This window comes from Thalassophryne amazonica, chromosome 4 (assembly GCF_902500255.1).
Source record: "Thalassophryne amazonica chromosome 4, fThaAma1.1, whole genome shotgun sequence".
NCBI lineage: Eukaryota > Metazoa > Chordata > Actinopteri > Batrachoidiformes > Batrachoididae > Thalassophryne > Thalassophryne amazonica.
The window spans coordinates 117,505,261-117,527,876 of NC_047106.1; the positions used below are offsets into that span (position 1 = coordinate 117,505,261).

At 48.8% G+C, this 22,616-nt stretch overlaps 1 protein-coding gene across 9 annotated transcripts in view; it reads left to right on the top strand.

Moving 5' to 3' along the window:
• tenm4 (teneurin transmembrane protein 4) overlaps nt 1-22,616 on the top strand; it is a 626,167-nt gene that overhangs the window by 311,458 nt on the left and 292,093 nt on the right. For all 9 annotated transcript variants that reach the window (XM_034168462.1, XM_034168463.1, XM_034168464.1 and 6 more), the window contains 2 exons: nt 7,480-7,694; nt 8,613-8,823. In XM_034168462.1, the coding sequence (XP_034024353.1) occupies nt 7,480-7,694; nt 8,613-8,823 (426 nt within the window). The remainder of the gene's footprint in view (nt 1-7,479; nt 7,695-8,612; nt 8,824-22,616) is intronic.

The window sequence follows — 22,616 nt, forward strand, 5'->3', positions numbered from 1 at the left end:
GGCGAGGTGTGGTGTGGTTTGAGACGGGAAACATGAAAGACAGGGTGAATCCGCAGTGAAGCCGGGAGTTGAAGCTTCACTGCGGCCGGGTTGATGATCTTGAGGATCTTAAAGGGTCCAATGAATCTGTCTTTCAACTTTGGGGAGTCGACACACAAAGGGATGTCCTTGGTCGAGAGCCACACCTCCTGCCCGGGCTGGTATGTGGGGGCCGGGGAACGTCGGCGGTCCGCATGGGTCTTGGCCCTCGTCCGGGCCTTTAACAGGGCAGAGCGGGCGGTCCGCCACACCCGGCGGCACCTCCTGAGGTGGGCCTGGACCGAGGGCACACTGACCTCTCCCTCCACCAGCGGGAACAATGGGGGCTGGAACCCCAAACATGCCTCAAAAGGGGAGAGGCCGGTAGCAGACGAGACTTGGCTGTTATGGGCATACTCGATCCAGGCCAGATGGTGACTCCAGGCCGCCGGGTGCGCGGAGGTGACGCAGCGAAGGGCCTGTTCCAACTCCTGGTTAGCCCGCTCTGCCTGGCCGTTGGTCTGGGGGTGGTACCCGGACGAGAGACTCACGGTGGCCCCCAGCTCCTTACAGAAACTCTTCCACACCTGCGAAGAGAACTGGGGACCACGATCTGATACAATGTCCGATGGTATCCCATGCAGCCGCATGACGTGGTGGACCAGAAGGTCTGCCGTCTCCTGGGCTGTCGGGAGCTTCGGGAGGGCCACGAAGTGGGCCGCCTTGGAGAACCGGTCCACTATCGTGAGAATAACGGTGTTGCCCTGGGACGGCGGGAGGCCCGTGATGAAGTCCAGGCCGATGTGAGACCAGGGGCGATGAGGCACTGGCAGGGGCTGGAGGAGTCCCGTCGTCCTCCGATGGTCTGCCTTGCCCCTGGCGCAGATGGTACAGGCCTGGACGTAGTCCCGGACGTCGGTTTCCAGGGACGCCCACCAGAAGCGCTGCTGGACCACTGCCACGGTCCTACGCACTCCGGGATGACAGGAGAGCTTGGACCCGTGACAGAAGTCCAATACGGCAGCTCTTGCCTCTGGTGGGACGTACAGTCTGTTCTTGGGGCCAGTCCCCGGGTCCGGGCTCCTTGTCAGGGCCTCCCGGACGGTCTTCTCCACGTCCCAGGTGAGGGTGGCCACGACAGTGGACTCGGGGATGATGGTCTCGGTGGGGTTCGACAGCCCCGCTTTGGCTTCTTCTTCGTGCACCCGGGACAATGCATCTGGTTTTTGGTTCTTGGTCCCGGGGCGATACGTGATCTGGAAGTCAAAGCGCCCGAAGAACAGAGACCAGCGGGCTTGCCTGGGGTTCAGCCGCTTGGCGGTCCGGATGTACTCCAGGTTCCGATGGTCAGTGAAAACCGTGAAGGGCAACGATGCCCCCTCCAGCAGGTGTCTCCACTCTTCAAGAGCCTCCTTCACCGCAAGAAGTTCCCGATTGCCGACGTCATAGTTCCGTTCAGCTGGGGTCAACCTGCGGGAATAAAAGGCACAAGGATGGAGGACTTTATCAGCCTCCACGCTCTGGGACAGCACGGCTCCTATCCCTGAGTCAGAGGCGTCCACTTCTACTATGTACTGGCGATCAGGATCAGGCTGCACCAGAACTGGTGCAGTCGAGAACCGGCGTTTCAACTCCTGGAACGCGGCTTCGCACTGATCCGACCAGGTGAAGGGGACCTTGGTGGAGGTCAGGGCAGTCAGGGGGCTAACTACCTGACTGTAACCTTTAATGAACCTCCTGTAGAAATTTGCAAAGCCTAGGAACTGCTGTAGTTTCCTGCGGCTTGTTGGTTGGGGCCAATCTCTCACCGCCGCAACCTTAGCCGGATCAGGGGCGACGGAGTTGGAGGAGATGATGAACCCCAGGAAGGACAAAGAAGTGCGGTGGAACTCGCACTTCTCGCCCTTCACAAACAGCCGGTTCTCCAACAACCGCTGTAGGACCTGACGTACATGCTGGACATGGGTCTCAGGGTCCGGGGAAAAGATGAGTATATCGTCCAGATATACGAAGACGAACCGATGCAGGAAGTCCCGCAAGACGTCATTTACCAAAGCTTGGAACGTCGCGGGGGCGTTAGTGAGGCCGAACGGCATGACCAGGTACTCAAAATGACCTAACGGGGTGTTGAATGCCGTCTTCCATTCGTCTCCCTTCCGGATCCGAACCAGGTGGTACGCGTTTCTAAGATCCAATTTTGTGAAAATTTGGGCTCCATGCAGGGGCGTGAACACTGAATCCAACAGAGGTAACGGGTATCGGTTGCGAACCGTGATCTCGTTCAGCCTTCTGTAATCAATGCATGGACGGAGTCCGCCGTCTTTCTTGCCCACAAAAAAGAAACCAGCACCCATCGGGGAGGTGGAGTTTCGGATCAGCCCGGCAGCTAAGGAGTCCCGGATGTAGGTCTCCATTGATTCGCGTTCCGGACGTGAGAGGTTGTACAACCTACTGGACGGGTACTCAGCGCCCGGGACCAAATCGATGGCACAATCATACGGTCGGTGCGGGGGAAGAGTGAGTGCCAGATCTTTGCTGAAAACGTCAGCAAGATCGTGGTACTCCTTTGGCACCGCCGATAGATTGGGGGGAACTTTGACCTCCTCATTAGCCGTAGTGCCGGGAGGAACCGAGGATCCTAAGCACTCCCGGTGGCAGGTTTCGCTCCACTGCGTCACAACCCCAGACGGCCAATCAATCCGGGGATTGTGCTTCACCATCCATGGAAAGCCCAAAATCACTCGGGAGGTAGAAGGTGTTACATGGAACACTATCTCCTCCCTGTGATTCCCAGACACAACCAAAGTCACTGGTTGTGTCTGATGTGTGATTAATGGAAGCAGGGTGCCATCTAGTGCTCGCACCTGCAATGGTGCCGGCAGAGCCACCAGAGGGAGCCCTACTTCCTTTACCCATCTGCTGTCCAGCAGATTCCCTTCAGACCCCGTGTCTATCAGTGCTGGGGCATGAAGGGTTAAATCCCCACAAAGGATTGTTACTGGGATTCATGCAGATTTGCGGGGTTTTCCCGCGTGCGTGTTATGACCCACCCTTAGCCCAGTTTCTAAGGACGGGCGTTGTAGTTTGACCGTTTTAGGGCAGTCCTTCTGCATGTGCTCGCAAGAGCCGCAGACAAAACACTCCCCGCGGGCCAGCCTCCTTTGTCTGATTTTTGATTTTAATTTGGCCCTGCTCGTGTCCCTAGCCTCCTCAGCAGGGGAGCTGTAGCCACACGGAGCTCTCTGGCAGTGAAGCGTGGGGACGACGCCACCTTGTCGGAACCGGAAGGGGGAGGGACGGCTCGTGCCCGGTCACGCCTCCCGGCCTGCTCCCGACGATGCTCGCTTAAACGGTTGTCTAAGCGTATAACCAAATCGATCAGCCCGTCAAATTCCCGCGGTTCCTCCTTGGCCAGTAGGTGCTCCTTAAGGACCGGGGACAGTCCATTTACAAAGGCGGCGCGGAGCGCAACGGTATTCCAGCCGGACCTCGCTGCCGCGATGCGGAAGTCGACTGCATACTCGGCTGCGCTACGGCGCCCCTGTCTCATCGACAGCAGCATGTTCGAAGCGGTCTCGCCTCTGTTGGGATGATCAAACACTTGTTTGAATTCCCGTACGAACCCAGATAAGACGTTAGGAGCCGTGAATTCTGCTCCCAAAGCGCCGTAGCCCATGCGCGTGCCTCTCCTCGAAGCAAATTAATACCCGGCTAGCGTCTGATGCGTACATGACGGGGCGCTGTGAAAAGACGAGCGAACACTGCATGAGGAAGTCCGCGCACGTCTCGACACAGCCCCCGTACGGTTCCGGAGGGCTTATGTATGCTTCAGGGGACGGTGGGGGGGTTCGTTGAACGACCAGTGGAACGTCTGATACAGGCCCAGGACCAGCCAGAGGAGTGGCTGCAGCAGCGCCCTGATCGCGCGCTTCCACCCTGGCGGTGAGAGCCTCCACCCTCCGATTAAGGAGGACACTCTGCTCGGTCACTAATTCTAACCGGGCCTTGAAGGCGGTTAAGATCTGCTGCAGCTCACTCAACCCGCCTCCCGCTGACGCCTGCGCTCCTGTCTCTTCCATTGGCCGTTCAAGCTTGAGTTGACGCCCCTCGGAGTCCATGACGATGGCCGAGAAATCCTGTTGGGAAGGTGTCGTAGCACGGACCCACAACAGGGGGCGCAAATGAACGGACAATGAGTAAGCCAAAAGGTAACAATTTAATGTTGTGATAATACACAACGAAACGTGTCGTAATTTTCACAGTCAATAAACACCAGGTGATGTGTGGGCAGGCTCGAAGATAGAAGATGCCCGACGAGAGAGAAGCCGCGTCCCACACTGCTTCCACCACCAACGGCCTGAAGAACACCGGAGCCGCCAAGTCCCGAGTCCCCAGGTGGCCTCTGTCTTCGACTGTCGACCCTGGTACTGCTGGCAGAAAGCAGAAATATGATGTGTGAGTGTGAGTCCGCACACTCAGTAATTTACAGTCCAGACACCGTTAGGAGGGAGCACCTCCACCTCCAAATCACACACACTCGTGCAGCTCCTGTTTGTCCCTCTTCTGGGTCTTCACAGGAATGCGACTGCACACAGAACAATGTTAGACAATCAGTAATTCAGCAGAGAACGTTACCTTGGTACTGGTAGTCGATTTCTCGGCGGGGAGGTGGAGTTGCAGTCCGGCTTTTATGGTGGTGATGATAAACGAGTGACAGCTGGTGCAGAGGATGAGTGACAGCTGTCACTTCTTCTGGGTCTGGCGCCCTCTCGTGCTTGGAGCCCGCACTCCAAGCAGGGCGCCCTCTGGTGGTGGTGGGCCAGCAGTACCTCCTCTTCAGCGGCCCACACAACATCCGGGTCGCATTTAACATTTAACATCTCGCCTATAATTCAGGTTTTTAACCCCACTGTGTCATGGTTCACATTCTGGTGTTAGTTTTATGATCTCTGGTTTTCTATTTTTTTTATATATTATCTCATGCTTGTTAAATTTCTAGCATTTATCTTATGGTTTGTCTCCTGGTGATATCTCCTCTGTGTTGTTACTGTCTTGGCATTTGATTACTTCTGTCTAAAATTTAAACACTTTATCTGTGAGCAAAACACAGCCCTTCAGATCAGGTCTGGAAACGTGCTGGCTCTTTATTTTGCTGTTTAGACCACACCATGGAACATCCCAAGTCTTTGTTGGCAATGACCTGAGGCAGACCACTGGTTGATAACATCTCCCTAAACTAACCAGCCATCTCCCACAGGTGATATGTGGACAAGCCTCTGCCCTTTGACAGTAGCTGAAGTCCTCAGCACTGACACACATGTGTGTTTGATCAAACCACACCACATGGACATAGTGCTGTAACTAAATTTCACTCACATTGCAAGCATGAGCCTCTGGTCCAGTGACATCACGACTCCATAAGATCTTCTCAGGCATACATTAATCTCAAAAGCAGATGTGCCAGAAAGGCAAATGTCACTGTTCAACACTTTCACCCTAAAGAGATACATTTCTGATGTGTGAGGCAGTGAAATAATTGAAAGCTCAAATTTTATCCTTGATCCAGAAAAATCACAAGCAAGAAACTACAGCTCCTCTATCAGCATCTCAAGTGTGCAATCGGAGAAACCATTGAGTCCAAAATCAAAGACAATAAAACTTTCCTCAACGGACCATTCCACCACCCTTTCCTTACCAGACAAGTTCTTTCTTACAGCCTGTTTGATACCACTGTTCAAAATGAAAGCAAAGCTTGATTGCAGTCACCAGCCTGAAGGAGTTTGGCTCCAATACCACTGATCCCTACAGGTTTACCTACCTTCAGTTGTTTCGCTGCTTTTGCAGTGAATCTGCCTAAGATTCAGTGGATCAACCAGCAGAAGCCTGGTAGTGGAGATGTCCAGGCAGGAGGGTTATCCTCATACCATACAGCTGCTCAAAGTAGCTGGCACAACAGGACAGGACACTTTTGACAACATGCTTGTTCTTGGGTTTGGGTAAGGTTAGACCTTATCCTTTTGAGTACATGCTATTAGTACATACTCAGTGCACCCTGCACCATTACGCACAGCGGTCAGTGAAAGAAGATGGAGCAGACGGAGAGCCTCTGATGACAATCTCACGTGTTCAAACAAAGAGTGTGTAACTATCAGGATTGCTCCACTAGTTTGCATGTGAATGTTACTGGATAACTCTGTTGCTTTTACCATGAAGACAAAATACATAGACCATTTTGTATATATTGTTCAAAATGTGCATTTGTGTTTATTGTTTGAACCTTTTTGTTGCACAGTCTTTCACACAAGACCTCAGATTACCTTTATAAAGTGTCAAAACAGTTGTTTATTATAGTTTGCTGTGTGTTTTGAATAAATGTGTGTGGAAAGTTATTTTCCGCTTTACTTTTTCCATCCTTATTTGTGATTGTAAACCTTTATTACACTTATAAAACACAACAAAAGCATATATGATATGAAAGCACAGGTTGTCCTGAAAAAAAGAGACATAGAACTTGATTGTGGGATGCAGGGGACCTGTTAATAGCAATAATAAAACATTTATGTCAGGTGAGTGAACTGTCCAAAAAATGCCCTCGGACCCCAGAGGGTTAACTGTTGTTTGGTGTCAAAGCTGTGACTTCACGTTCTCCTGCCAGCTTCATTCTAATGCTACGTTCAAGAGTTGGAAGTTTGTGGTCACTTCATTAACTTGAAAGTACTGCGGATGCATGCAGTAACACACACATACACGTGTGTGTGTGTGCATGTGCATGTATATACCTTACAGTTGTGTTACTGTATTACTGTTTTGCACTGTCAGACAACTTAAAAATAGTGTCATCATTAATGTTATTGTTTGTGATTGTTCTAATGTTATTAAAACATTTTGAAAATGGTATTAAGTATAAATGGTGATGGGGCGGTGGCCAAGTGGTTAGTGTGCTTGGTTTCAGTGTGTAAGGTTCCTGGTTCAAATCCCACCCCTGCCACATTTCTCCACATAATGTGAAGTTGCATCAGAAAGGGCATCTGGCATAAAACGTGTGCCGATTCAACATGCAGATCCACCTTGAATCTGCTGTGGCGATCCTGAGTGCAAACAAGGGAGCAGCCGAAGGGACTTAGGATTAAGTATGAATGGTATTGGTTTTGGTATTGAAATAGAAACTAAGTGCCAAGTATTTTCATTGTTATCAGTATAGAATTTGAAATTCTAGTATTGTGACAACCCTAGTGCCAAGGAGGATTGTTGCACCTCTGTTGTTGTACTCCTCCTTCACTAGAACGGTAAGGATTGTTGGCAGTGGTCGGGCAGTTATTCATTATATTTTCTTTCGGGTGTCAGGAATATGATTGAATATCTGTGATACAGTCAGACTATCATGCTTCAGCAGACTGACTCCCTCTGCCCCGCTGGATTAATGATGTGATCCCTGACCGATTTACTTTGTGTGCATTGCAGGCAAATTGGACAGCTTGTTTCCAGATGACAGCTATATAGATATGGGGGAGATTGACGTGGGGCGCAAGGTCGCTCAGCAGATTCCTCCAGGTATCTTCTGGCGGTCCCAGGTCTTCATTGATCACCCCATGTACTTGAAGTTTAACGTGTCCCTGAGCAAAGATGCATTGGTGGGAATCTATGGAAGGAGAGGCCTACCTCCGTCACACACACAGGTGAGAGACGTTTGAAATGACATCAGTTCATTCATTCATTGTTTGTTTGTTTTAATGCACGTAAGTCTTTCGGAGGGTGCAGTGAATTCAAAGCTATTCATAAATCTCTCTGTCACATTATGGATCACTTTCTTTGTTGTGCAAAGAGTTTCTGGCAGATTTGTTTGGGGTTCAGTATTGTCAATGAATCACCCAAAGATACAAAAGCTCAGGGGCCAAGAGAAGGAGATTTTTCTTTACGCTAATTTGCCATCTATGTACGGCCCAGAACCTGATAAATCATGTTATTAATCACGTCTGAGTGCACGGTTCACATGGTGTAGATTCCTGCTGTAAGTGTAACCGCAGTTCAGCAAAAGACGCACAGAGTAATTTTTGTGCACGTAGTTTTGTATCACTGTCAAGTGTGATTTATTTTTCTGTCAGAAAGATTGTGTTTACGTGTTCCCCCTCAGTATACTTCAAAGTAAGTAATCCTGAGCGGAGGTTTTCATGCTGTAACTGATTACATAGAGAAGCAGATGAGGCCAGATTTCCTTGCTGCAAGTGGATGCAAAGTGAAACGCTGCCTCATTGGTATTCACCAAGTCACTGCTGATATGAAGCAAATCTGTGCAGATGTTATTTGGTAAACACTAACTTTTTTCATTTTTTTCTCTCCGCGAGCTTCCATTTTTCACTTTAAGAGTTTTAAACAAGGCTTCCATTTATGTAAGCTATGTGGACTATAAAATGATCACAGCCAAAGCAGCTATGAGACTTACTCAAGCTGCTCTTGGAATGATGAGTTATTCATGCAGACCGAATGATGCTCAGCTATAAAGAGGGCTGAAAGCACTCAAGTCTCACGTGTCACGCTAATGGCATGTCTGCGGTTCATCCATCAGTCTGTCTCACATTCTGTTTGTGTGTCTGTAGTTTGACTTTGTGGAGCTTTTGGATGGCCGAAGGCTCCTGGCTCAGGACTTTCATGGTCTGGATGGGCCCGTGGCTATGCAGAGGAGCTTGGTACTTATCACCACACATGACACGGGCTTTATCCAGTACTTGGACTCTGGCATCTGGCACCTGGCCATCTACAACGATGGGAAAGAAACTGAAACGGTCGCCTTCCTTACCACGGCAATAGGTGAGCGCCCTGAGCACAACCTACTGCTGAAACCTGTAACACCAATCCTCATAATCCCTAAAACATCAACCTGCAGCACTGCACAGCAGACAGCTTAGACATTTGTGCATAAGACTCAGACAGGGTTTCTGTTTTTTTTGGGGGGTTTTTTGACAGATTTCAATAGTCAAGCAGAGTGCAGGTTAATCAAGGTGAAGAGAATATTAGAAAAATCAGGACATCACTGCTATCCTGCCGTGCCCCTGAGTAGGGCATTGAGAGATCATAATGTCCTCATTAGTCTGAGTGTCTTTTCAGCAAATCAGGGGTCCAGCTTCAACAAATCATTCTCACACATTGCAAAGTAGGTTTGCACCCTTTTGCGTGTGCCATTTTCGAACATCATTTGCTCTAGTTTCCATCTGTTTTCCATATGTCAAAGTGAGGAATATGTTAATCTCAGAGCAAGACTGCACCCTTATTAAAATGGCCTCATTTAGAAATGTTTTCAAGTTTCAAACAGTGGAACAACCTGTTCTTCTTCCTTTTTCGGTCAGGCAGGTGTTGATAAGAGCTGTCACTAAGTGAAAAGAAGTGGTGCAGGCACAAACCACCAGATTCTCAGCTCCCGAAGCCTCCTGCTGCTGTCAATCTCCACTTACATATGTGTATGCAGTGTTTCAGTGCAGCCAAATTGAAAATGTATTTTGTTTGTGGTAGGGATGGGGTCGATCCGATCTAATATCGGTATTGGGTTGTAATGCAAAAGTAATTTCTGATATAACCTGCAGAGTTTTCTGATTCAGGAGTCGTCTGTGTGTGCACTGAAACACCTCCACAAGTGCTGCTTGCTCCTCTGCTTGCTGGCTGCAGAGTTAGGCGGGGTGGGGGAAGTTCTGAACAGAGGCGTGTCTCAATGAGACGCAGAGTAATGAGAGATGCCTCCATTCAGGAGGTCCCTTCCGTAGTTAGCAACTAGCTAGCAGACGAGCATTGAGGAATACTGTCGCTGACATGTCTGCAGAAACACCGCAAAGCAAGACAGCAATGTGCAATGTTTGCAAAGCCATTGTACCGAGAGGCGGAAGCTCCATCGCAACCTACAATACAGTGAACTGAATCAAACATTTGAAAAAGCACCACATTAAAGAGCACAAGGATTTTTTAACCGGGTGCAGAAAGACTAAAGGAGGCAGGGTGCGATAATTTTCCCAGACGGACTCCAAATATGAGTAAATTAAATACTTTTACTTATTTTTTGGTGATTTCTTGTTGCATTTTGGAAATGCGGAAATGCACTCCATCCTGAAAACAGCACATGTGCTCGGGGCGGGTGTGCCACCTGGTGTTCAAGAGATGAAACTTCAGCCACTGACCCAACAATAAATAAAAGTACTTAATTCTTTCGCCACAACATCAAATCTAGGCTTGCATCTTAGATGTAGCTTTTGGCAAATTGTACCTGAACTTTCAGGTCTTCTTTTTAAGATAATCCTCCTCTCTACCACTTCATCAAAATATCCTCATAAAAAAATCAACACTAATGATAATAATAATAATAATATTAAAGCAAACAGAGCTCTGGTATTGGAATAGTATTGGCAGATATCCACATTCATGTATCGGATCGAAAGTGAAAAATGTGGATCCATACATCCCTAGTTTGTGGCTTTGCACAAGTGTGGAAAGGTCGGTGAAACTAACACAGGGTTTAAACATGTACAGTATGTACAGTTTTTCTCAACCTCTTTCGCACTAGTGTTCAGTTCAGCACTCTAAAAAAATAAATATTTGAATGGATGTTTTTGTTGGGAAAGTGCAGTTACACGGACCCACAACAGGGGGCGTAAATGAACAGACAATGGATAAGCCAAAATATAACAATTTCATGTTGTAAATTGTGCACAACGGAATACAAACAACTGCAGTTTGATAATGACAGTCAATTATACAAAAAGTGATGTGTGGGCAGGCTCGAGGATAGACGACGTCTGTCCAGAGAAGAGCCGGGTCCCTGCACGGCTTCCACCGCCAACGGATCTGAAGAACACTGGAGCCGCCAAGTCCTGGGTCCCCAGGTGGCCACCGTCTCCAGCTGTCAGACCTGGTACTGTTGGCAGGAAGCAGAGACAGTTAATGGTGGGTGTGTGGAAACACACCCAGTAAATCCTCACACACAGATACAGTTCCTTCGGGAGGGAGCACCTCCACCTCCGAAGTAGGAACACACGAGCAGCTCCTGTTACCACTTATCTGGATGGAGTGAGAAGCGAAGACGTCGCTTCTCTCACTACACGCCAACCCAGCAGAGTGCACCACAGGAAAAACGGCTGCAAAACAGATCAGACGTAAGTCACATTAGGGATACAGCAGAGAATATTACCTAAGTAGCAGATGATATCTCGGCAGCGAGATGGAGTTGCTGCCCGGCTTTTATGGTGCTGGTGATGATGAGTGACAGCTGGTGCTGTTGTTGAGTGACAGCTGTCACTCCTGGTTGCTCCGGCACCCTCTCATGCCTGAAGCCCGTACTTCAGGCAGGGCGCCCTCTGGTGGTGGGCCAGCAGTACCTCCTCTTCAGTGGCCCACACAATAGGACCCCCCCCCCTCAACGGGCGCCTCCTGGCGCCCGACCAGGCTCGTTGGGTTGTCGGGTGTAGAAGTCGGCCAGGAGGGCCGGGTCCAGGATGAAGCTCCTCTTCACCCAGGAGCGTTCCTCAGGTCCATACCCCTCCCAGTCCACCAAGTACTGGAACCCCCAGCCCTTCCAACGGACGTCCAGGAGCCGGCATACTGTCCATGCCGGCTCTCCGTCGATGATCCGGGCAGGAGGCGGTGCCGGTCCGGGGGTGCTGAATGGTGAAGTGTGGTAGGGCTTAATCCGTGACACGTGAAAGACAGGATGGATCCGCAGTGAAGCTGAAGCTACCAGCTTCACTGCGGCCGGACTGAGGACTTTGAGGATGGGGAATGGTCCAATAAATCTGTCCTTAAGTTTTTGGGATTCCACTTGCAGTGGGATGTCTTTGGAGGATAGCCAAACCTGCTGCCCGGGCTGGTATACAGGGGCCGGGGAACGCCGGCGGTCTGCATGGGCCTTGGCCCTCATCCGGGCTTTCAGCAGGGCAGAGCGGGCAGTACGCCACACCCAACGGCACCTCCTGAGGTGGGCCTGGACCGAGGGCACCCCAACCTCTCCCTCCACGAGCGGAAACAATGGGGGCTGGTACCCCAAACATACCTCAAATGGGGAGAGGCCGGTAGCAGATGGAACTGGGCTATTGTGAGCATACTCGATCCAAACCAGATGGTTGCTCCAGGCCATCGGGTGCGCGGAGGTCACGCAGCGGAGAGCCTGCTCTAAATCCTGGTTGGTCCGCTCTGCCTGTCCATTCGTCTGGGGATGGTACCCGCACGAGAGGCTTACAGTGGCCCCCAGTTCCCTACAGAAACTCCTCCAGACTTGCGAGGAGAACTGGGGACCACGGTTGGTGACAACGTCAGATGGAATCCCATGCAGACGTACGACATGGTGGACCAGGAGGTCTGCTGTCTCCTGGGCCGTCGGGAGCTTCGGGAGGGCCACGAAGTGAGCCGTCTTGGAGAACCGGTCCACTATCGTGAAGATGGTGGTCATGCCCTGGGACGGCAGGTGGCCTGTGATGAAGTCCAGGCCGATGTGGGACCAGGGGCGATGAGGCACAGGTAATGGCTGGAGGAGTCCCTGTGCCCGTTGGTGGTCAGCTTTTCCCCTGGCGGAGGTGGTGCAGGCCTGGACGTACTCCCGGATGTTAGCTTCCATAGACGTCCACTAGAAGCGCTGCCGGACCACTGCCACGGTCCTTTGCACCCCTGGGTGACAGGCTTGGAACCATGACAGAAGTCCAAGACCGCAGCTCTGGCTTCTGGTGGGACGTATAACTTGTCCTTCGGGCCAGTTCCCGGGTCCGGGTTCTGTGCCAGGGCCTCCCGGACGGTCTTCTCCACGTCCCAGGTGAGGGTGGCCACGACAGTGGACTCACGGATGATGGTTTCCGTGGGATCTGACAGCTCGGCTTTGACTTCCTCTTCGTGAACCCGGGACAAGGCGTCAGATCTTTGGTTCTTGGTCCCGAGGCGGTAGGTGATTTGGAAGTCAAAACGTCCGAAGAACAGTGACCAGCGGGCTTGCCTGCGGTTTAGACGCTTGGCGGTCCAGATGTACTCCAGGTTCCGAAGGTCCGTGAAAACCGTGAATGGAACCGCCGCTCCCTCCAACAGGTGTCTCCACTCCTCAAGAGCCTCTTTCACCGCAAGGAGCTCTCGATTGCCCACGTCATAGTTTCGCTCAGCCAGGGTCAACCTGCGGGAAAAATAGGCACAGGGGTGGAGGACCTTATCGGACTCCCTGCTCTGGGATAGCACGGCTCCTATCAATGAGACAGAGGCATCCACTTCAACAACAAACTGGCGGTTAGGATCGGGCTGCACCAGGACTGGCGCAGTTGAGAACCGGCGTTTCAACTCCCTAAACGCGGCTTCGCACCGATCCGACCAGGTGAAGGGGACTTTGGAGGAGGTCAGGGCTGTCAAGGGACTAACCACCTGACTGTAATCCTTAATAAACCTCCTGTAGAAGCTTGCAAAGCCGAGGAACTGTTGCAGCTTCCTACGGCTTGTTGGTTGGGGCCAGTCTCTCACCGCCGCAACCTTGGCTGGATCAGGGGCGACGGAGTTGGAGGAGATTATGAACCCCAGGAAGGACAAAGAAGTGCTGTGGAACTCGCACTTCTCACCCTTCACAAACAGCCGGTTCTCCAACAACCGCTGCAGAACCTGACGTACATGCTGGACATGGGTCTCAGGATCCGGGGAAAAGATGAGTATATCGTCCAGATATACAAAGACGAACCAATGCAGGAAGTCCCGCAAGACGTCATTAACCAAGGCTTGGAACGTCGCGGGCGCATTGGTGAGGCCAAACGGCATGACCAGGTACTCAAAGTGACCTAAGGGGGTGTTAAATGCCGTCTTCCACTCGTCTCCCTTCCGGATCCGAACCAGGTGGTACGCATTCCTAAGATCCAATTTAGTGAATATTTGGGCTCCATGCAGGGGCGTGAACACCGAATCCAACAGAGGTAACGGGTATCGTTGCAAACCATAATTTCGTTCAGCCCTCTGTAATCGATGCATGGACGGAGTCCGCTGTCTTTCTTGCCCACAAAAAAGAAACCTGCACCCATCGGGGAGGTGGAGTTCCGGATCATCCCGGCAGCTAAAGAGTCCTGGATGTAGGTCTCCATTGATTCGCGCTCTGGACGTGAGAGGTTGTACAGCCTGCTGGACGGGTACTCAACGCCCGGGATCAAATCAATGGCGCAATCGTACTGCCGGTGTGGGGGCAGAGTGAGTGCCAGATCTTTGCTGAAGACGTCAGCAAGATCGTGGTACTCCTTAGGCACAGCCGTCAGATTGGGGGGAACTTTGACCTCCTCATTCGCTGTCACACCGGGTGGAACCGAGGATCCTAAACATTCCCGGTGGCAGGTTTCGCTCCACTGCGTCACACCCCCAGACGGCCAATCTATCCGGGGATTGTGCTTTACCATCCATGGAAATCCCAAAATCACCCGGGAGGTAGAATGTATTACAAAAAACACAATCTCCTCCCTGTGATTCCCAGACACAACCAATGTTACAGGCTGTGCCTGGTGTGTGATTAATGGGCGAAGGGTTCCATCTAGTGCCCGTACCTTCAATGGTGAAGGTAGGGCCACTAGAGGGAGCCCAACTTCCTTTGCCCATCTACTATCCAGCAGATTCCCTTCCGACCCCGTGTCCACCAGTGCTGGGGCGTGAAGGGTTAGATCCCCACTCAGGAGCGTAACTGGGAGTCGTGCAGATTTACGTGCACACCCCTCGTGCGTGTTATACTCACCCTTAGCCCAGTCTCTAAGGGCGAGTGTTGGCGTTTTGGCCGTTTGGGGCAGTTTTTCTGTATATGCTCTTTTGAGCTGCAGAGAAAACACTCCCCGCAGGCCAGCCTCCTCAATCTGTCATCTGATCTGATTTTGGCCCTGCTCGTTTCCTTAACAACGTCAGCAGGGGGAGCTGTTGCCACACGGAGCCCTCTGGCTGTGGAGCGTGGGGAAGACGGCTCCCTTTCGGACCCGGAAGGAAGAGGGACGGCTCGTGCCTGACCACGCCCTTCGCCCCGGTCCCGTCGACGTTCTGCTAATCGGTTGTCTAACCGTACTACCAGGTCGATAAGCCTGTCTAAATCCTGCAGCTCGTCCTTAGCCACCAGGTGCTCCTTAAGGACCAGAGACAGTCCGTTTACAAAGGCAGCGCGGAGTGCAACAGTATTCCAGCCGGCCCTTGCTGCCACGATGCGGAAGGCGACTGCATACTCGGCTGCACTCTGACGCCCCTGTCTCATAGACAGCAGCACACTCGAAGCGGTCTCGCCTCTATGTGGGTGATCGAACACCAGTCTGAACTCCCTCACAAACTCAGTATACGAGTATATTGTTAGTAGCCGTGCATTCTGCTCCCAGAGCGCCGTAACCCAGGCGCGTGCCTCACCTCGAAGGAGATTAATAACATAAGCCACCCGGCTGGAGTCTGACGCGTACATAATGGGACGCTGTGCAAAGACGAGCGAACACTGCATCAGGAAGTCTGTGCACGTCTCTACACAACCTCCGTACGGCTCCGGAGGGCTTATGTATGCTTCAGGGGACGGTGGGGGGGTTCGTTGAACGACCAGTGGAATGTCTGTATTTGGCACTCGGTCAGCAGGAGGAGGCACTGCAGCAGTGCCCTGTGCGTGCGCTTCCACCCGAGCGGTGAGAGCCTCCATCCTCCGATTGAGTATGACGTTCTGCTCGGTTACCAAGTCCAACCGAGCAATGAAGGCGGTTAAGATGTGCTGCAGCTCACTTTACACGCCTCCTGCTGGCGCCTGTGCACCTGCCGTTTCCATTGGTGGTTCATCCGATGGTTGACGCCCCTCTGGATCCATGACGTTGGCCGAGATATCCTGTTGGGAAAGTGCAGTTACACGGACCCACAACAGGGGGCGTAAGTGAACGGACAATGGATAAGCCAAAATATAACAATTTAATGTTGTAAATTGTGCACAACGGAATACAAACAACTGCAGTTTGATAATGACAGTCAATTATATGAAAAGTGACGTGTGGGCAGGCTCGAGGATAGACGACGTCTGTCCAGAGATGAGCCGGGTCCCTACACGGCTTCCACCACCAACGGATCTGAAGAACACCGGAGCCGCCAAGTCCTGGGTCCCCAGGTGGCCACCGTCTCCAGCTGTCAGACCTGGTACTGCTGGCAGGAAGCAGAGACAGTTAATGGTGGGTGTGTGGAAACACACCCAGTAAATCCTCACACACAGATACAGTTCCTTCGGGAGGGAGCACCTCCACCTCCGAAGTAGGAACACACGAGCAGCTCCTGTTACCACTTATCTGGATGGAGTGAGAGGCGAAGACGTCGCTTCTCTCACTACACACCAACCCAGCAGAGTGCACCACAGGAAAAACGGCTGCAAAACAGATTAGACGTAAGTCACAGTAGGGATACAGCAGAGAATATTACCTAAGTAGCAGATGATATCTCGGCAGCGAGGTGGAGTTGCTGCCCGGCTTTTATGGTGCTGGTGATGATGAGTGACAGCTGGTGCTGTTGATGAGTGACAGCTGTCACTCCCGGTTGCTCCGGCACCCTCTCATGCCTGAAGCCCGCACTTCAGGCAGGGCGCCCTCTGGTGGTGGGCCAGCAGTACCTCCTCTTCAGCGGCCCACACAACAGTTTTTAAGTAATTCCAACTCAGTTACTGAGTCAAAGCCATGAAATTTTTATAGTAAAAGTAACTATAGTTTAGCAATGCATTTAGTTAAGTAGTTTAGTATACTTGATTTACTTTGTACTTTGCAAGGTTAATTAAATTGAATCAACTTAATTAAATAGTTTTGCTGGTGTTAAGTAGCCAAATTATTTCATTTGTTATTCTAAATTCTGTCTTTTCCCTCCTTTTCACTCAGAAATATCCATGCAAATTGTGACTTTTTTGAAGATTAGTAACTTATTGCAGTTAAGTCAGAGTAAATAACTTAGCAATTGTAGTTGTATGAACTGTCTATGTTAAAACCATTGTCAACCTATGTCCAACTGTTTTTAAACCATGAACAATTTTATACCAACATCTTGTAAAAACCTATCAACTTAGTAAAATGTGTACATGCAAAAAAAATATTTTTTTCATGCTAAAAAGGATCTTCAGTTTAAGCTATATAAGCTAACCTAGTCAAACATTTTTAAGGTTTCATGTAGATTTAATAGCAAGCACAGAAGAGTTGAGTTGAATACGAGTTTACCACTGACATTTAGACCATATTTGACTTGAGTTTAGCGTATTTAAGCTGGGCCTGCCTCTGGCCATCCTGGACTGAGTGTTGGGAAAGTGTAGTGACACGGACCCACAACAGGGGGCGTAAATGAATGGACATTGAAAGAGTCGAATATGAACACTTTACTGTTGTGAATGAGCACAACCAAAATACAGAGGATTACAGAATTTTGCAAACAGTCAATCCACAAAGGTGACGTGTGGGCAGGCTCGAGGATAGAAGACGTCTGTCCAGAGAGGAACCGGAACAACACGCGATTTCCTCCGCCACCGAACCCAGAGAATACTGGAGCCGCCAAGTCCCGAGTCCCCAGGTGGCCACCGTCTCCGAATGTCGGATCTGGTACTGCTGGCGAGGAGCAAAAACAGTGAGATGTGGGTGCGTGAACACCCAGTAACAACAATGGTGGGAATTCCACCTCCACCTCTAACACAGTTCAACTCCGGTTGTCTCTGCTGTTTGGTGTGACAAGTGAACGCCCTTCACTTTGTCACCACTCCACACTCCGCCAGATGACAACAGTGAGTAGTCTCCTGAAACAATATCACACAATAGAAAAGTAACGTGCGCACGGCACAATCACGGCTGAGGTATTACCTTCACAGATAGAAGATATCTTGGCAACGAGGTGGAGATGACGTCCGTTTTTTATGGAATGGAATGATGAAGTGAAGATGGATGACAGCTGTCATGAGATAATGAGTGACAGCTGTCACCCCCGGCTGTGTCCGTGGTGGCAGTGCCCTCTCGTGCCTGAAGCCCGCACTTCAGGCAGGGCGCCCTCTGGTGGTGGGCCAGCAGTACCTCCTCTTCTGGCGGCCCACACAACACTGAGCTCCCGACAACCGAGGCAGCTGGGAGTTCAACTGGCCTTTAGGAAAAAATAGTGCCCGCTCGGGAGGACTTGAGAGTTACAGTAGTGTTCAGAATAATAGTAGTGCTATGTGACTAAAAAGATTAATCCAGGTTTTGAGTATATTTCTTATTGTTACATGGGAAACAAGGTACCAGTAGATTCAGTAGATTCTCACAAATCCAACAAGACTAAGCATTCATGATATGCACACTCTTAAGGCTATGAAATGGGGCTATTAGTAAAAAAAAAAGTAGAAAAGGGGGTGTTCACAATAATAGCAGTGTGGCATTCAGTCAGTGAGTTGATCAATTTTGTGGAACAAACAGGTGTGAATCAGGTGTCCCCTATTTAAGGATGAAGCCAGCACCTGTTGAACATGCTTTTCTCTTTGAAAGCCTGAGGAAAATGGGACATTCAAGACATTGTTCAGAAGAACAGTGTAGTTTGCTTAAAAAGTTGATTGGAGAGGGGAAAACTTATACGCAGGTGCAAAAAATTATAGGCTGTTCATCTACAATGATCTCCAATGCTTTAAAATGGACAAAAAACCAGAGACGTGTGGAAGAAAACAGAAAACAGCAACAGCATCAAAATGATAGAAGAATAACCAGAATGGCAAAGGCTCACCTATTGATCAGCTCCAGGATGATCAAAGACAGTCTGGAGTTACCTGTAAGTGCTGTGACTCGGCTCCGCACCGTGGAAAATTCTACAGCTAGCAAGGCCCCTGTAGTCGGTGCGGACCAAGGTAGCTTAGCCGCCGTTAGTTTTCTCTGGGCCCCTCCCCAATCGGACCGGGAGTGACATGTTTAGCCGCATGTTCTCCTTGAATTGCTGGCTGTCTGAGTGGTGTCCAAAAAATGAGGTGGGCTTCATAGATAATTGGCAAAGCTTCTGGGGAAAACCTGGTCTTGTTAGGAGAGACGGCATCCATCCCACTTTGGATGGAGCAGCTCTCATTTCTAGAAATCTGGCCAATTTTCTTAAATCCTCCAAACCGTGACTATCCAGGGTTGGGACCAGGAAGCAGAGTTGTAGTCTTACACACCTCTCTGCAGCTTCTCTCCCCCTGCCATCCCCTCATTACCCCATCCCCGTAGAGACGGTGCCTGCTCCCAGACTACCAATAACCAGCAAAAATCTATTTAAGCATAAAAATTCAAAAAGAAAAAATAATATAGCACCTTCAACTGCACCACAGACTAAAACAGTTAAATGTGGTCTATTAAACATTAGGTCTCTCTCTTCTAAGTCCCTGTTGGTAAATGATATAATAATTGATCAACATATTGATTTATTCTGCCTAACAGAAACCTGGTTACAGCAGGATGAATATGTTAGTTTAAATGAGTCAACACCCCCGAGTCACACTAACTGTCAGAATGCTCGTAGCACGGGCCGGGGCGGAGGATTAGCAGCAATCTTCCATTCCAGCTTATTAATTAATCCAAAACCCAGACAGAGCTTTAATTCATTTGAAAGCTTGTCTCTTAGTCTTGTCCATCCAAATTGGAAGTCCCAAAAACCAGTTTTATTTGTTATTATCTATCGTCCACCTGGTCGTTACTGTGAGTTTCTCTGTGAATTTTCAGACCTTTTGTCTGACTTAGTGCTTAGCTCAGATAAGATAATTATAGTGGGCGATTTTAACATCCACACAGATGCTGAGAATGACAGCCTCAACACTGCATTTAATCTATTATTAGACTCTATTGGCTTTGCTCAAAAAGTAAATGAGTCCACCCACCACTTTAATCATATCTTAGATCTTGTTCTGACTTATGGTATGGAAATAGAAGACTTAACAGTATTCCCTGAAAACTCCCTTCTGTCTGATCATTTCTTAATAACATTTACATTTACTCTGATGGACTACCCAGCAGTGGGGAATAAGTTTCATTACACTAGAAGTCTTTCAGAAAGCGCTGTAACTAGGTTTAAGGATATGATTCCTTCTTTATGTTCTCTAATGCCATATACCAACACAGTGCAGAGTAGCTACCTAAACTCTGTAAGGGAGATAGAGTATCTCGTCAATAGTTTTACATCCTCATTGAAGACAACTTTGGATGCTGTAGCTCCTCTGAAAAAGAGAGCTTTAAATCAGAAGTGTCTGACTCCGTGGTATAACTCACAAACTCGTAGCTTAAAGCAGATAACCCGTAAGTTGGAGAGGAAATGGCGTCTCACTAATTTAGAAGATCTTCACTTAGCCTGGAAAAAGAGTCTGTTGCTCTATAAAAAAGCCCTCCGTAAAGCTAGGACATCTTTCTACTCATCACTAATTGAAGAAAATAAGAACAACCCCAGGTTTCTTTTCAGCACTGTAGCCAGGCTGACAAAGAGTCAGAGCTCTATTGAGCTGAGTATTCCATTAACTTTAACTAGTAATGACTTCATGACTTTCTTTGCTAACAAAATTTTAACTATTAGAGAAAAAATTACTCATAACCATCCCAAAGACGTATCGTTATCTTTGGCTGCTTTCAGTGATGCCGGTATTTGGTTAGACTATTTCTCTCTGATTGTTCTGTCTGAGTTATTCTCATTAGTTACTTCATCCAAACCATCAACATGTTTATTAGACCCCATTCCTACCAGGCTGCTCAAGGAAGCCCTACCATTATTTAATGCTTCGATCTTAAATATGATCAATCTATCTTTGTTAGTTGGCTATGTACCACAGGCTTTTAAGGTGGCAGTAATTAAACCATTACTTAAAAAAGCCATCACTTGACCCAGCTATCTTAGCTAATTATAGGCCAATCTCCAACCTTCCTTTTCTCTCAAAAATTCTTGAAAGGGTAGTTGTAAAACAGCTAACTGATCATCTGCAGAGGAATGGTCTATTTGAAGAGTTTCAGTCAGGTTTTAGAATTCATCATAGTACAGAAACAGCATTAGTGAAGGTTACAAATGATCTTCTTATGGCCTCGGACAGTGGACTCATCTCTGTGCTTGTTCTGTTAGACCTCAGTGCTGCTTTTGATACTGTTGACCATAAAATTTTATTACAGAGATTAGAGCATGCCATAGGTATTAAAGGCACTGCGCTGCGGTGGTTTGAATCATATTTGTCTAATAGATTACAATTTGTTCATGTAAATGGGGAATCTTCTTCACAGACTAAAGTTAATTATGGAGTTCCACAAGGTTCTGTGCTAGGACCAATTTTATTTACTTTATACATGCTTCCCTTAGGCAGTATTATTAGACGGTATTGCTTAAATTTTCATTGTTACGCAGATGATACCCAGCTTTATCTATCCATGAAGCCAGAGGACACACACCAATTAGCTAAACTGCAGGATTGTCTTACAGACATAAAGACATGGATGACCTCTAATTTCCTGCTTTTAAACTCAGATAAAACTGAAGTTATTGTACTTGGCCCCACAAATCTTAGAAACATGGTGTCTAACCAGATCCTTACTCTGGATGGCATTACCCTGACCTCTAGTAATACTGTGAGAAATCTTGGAGTCATTTTTGATCAGGATATGTCATTCAAAGCGCATATTAAACAAATATGTAGGACTGCTTTTTTGCATTTACGCAATATCTCTAAAATCAGAAAGGTCTTGTCTCAGAGTGATGCTGAAAAACTAATTCATGCATTTATTTCCTCTAGGCTGGACTATTGTAATTCATTATTATCAGGTTGTCCTAAAAGTTCCCTAAAAAGCCTTCAGTTAATTCAAAATGCTGCAGCTAGAGTACTGACGGGGACTAGAAGGAGAGAGCATATCTCACCCATATTGGCCTCTCTTCATTGGCTTCCTGTTAATTCTAGAATAGAATTTAAAATTCTTCTTCTTACTTATAAGGTTTTGAATAATCAGGTCCCATCTTATCTTAGGGACCTCGTAGTACCATATCACCCCAATAGAGCGCTTCGCTCTCAGACTGCAGGCTTACTTGTAGTTCCTAGGGTTTGTAAGAGTAGAATGGGAGGCAGAGCCTTCAGCTTTCAGGCTCCTCTCCTGTGGAACCAGCTCCCAATTCAGATCAGGGAGACAGACACCCTCTCTACTTTTAAGATTAGGCTTAAAACTTTCCTTTTTGCTAAAGCTTATAGTTAGGGCTGGATCAGGTGACCCTGAACCATCCCTTAGTTATGCTGCTATAGACGTAGACTGCTGGGGGGTTCCCATGATGCACTGATTCTTTCTCTTTTTGCTCTGTATGCACCACTCTGCATTTAATCATTAGTGATCGATCTCTGCTCCCCTCCACAGCATGTCTTTTTCTTGGTTCTCTCCCTCAGCCCCAACCAGTCCCAGCAGAAGACTGCCCCTCCCTGAGCCTGGTTCTGCTGGAGGTTTCTTCCTGTTAAAAGGGAGTTTTTCCTTCCCACTGTAGCCAAGTGCTTGCTCACAGGGGGTCGTTTTGACCGTTGGGGTTTTTACATAATTATTGTATGGCCTTGCCTTACAATATAAAGCGCCTTCGGGCAACTGTTTGTTGTGATTTGGCGCTATATAAAAAAATTGATTGATTGATTGACAGTTAGAAGACGCCTGTGTGAAGCTAATTTATGTGCA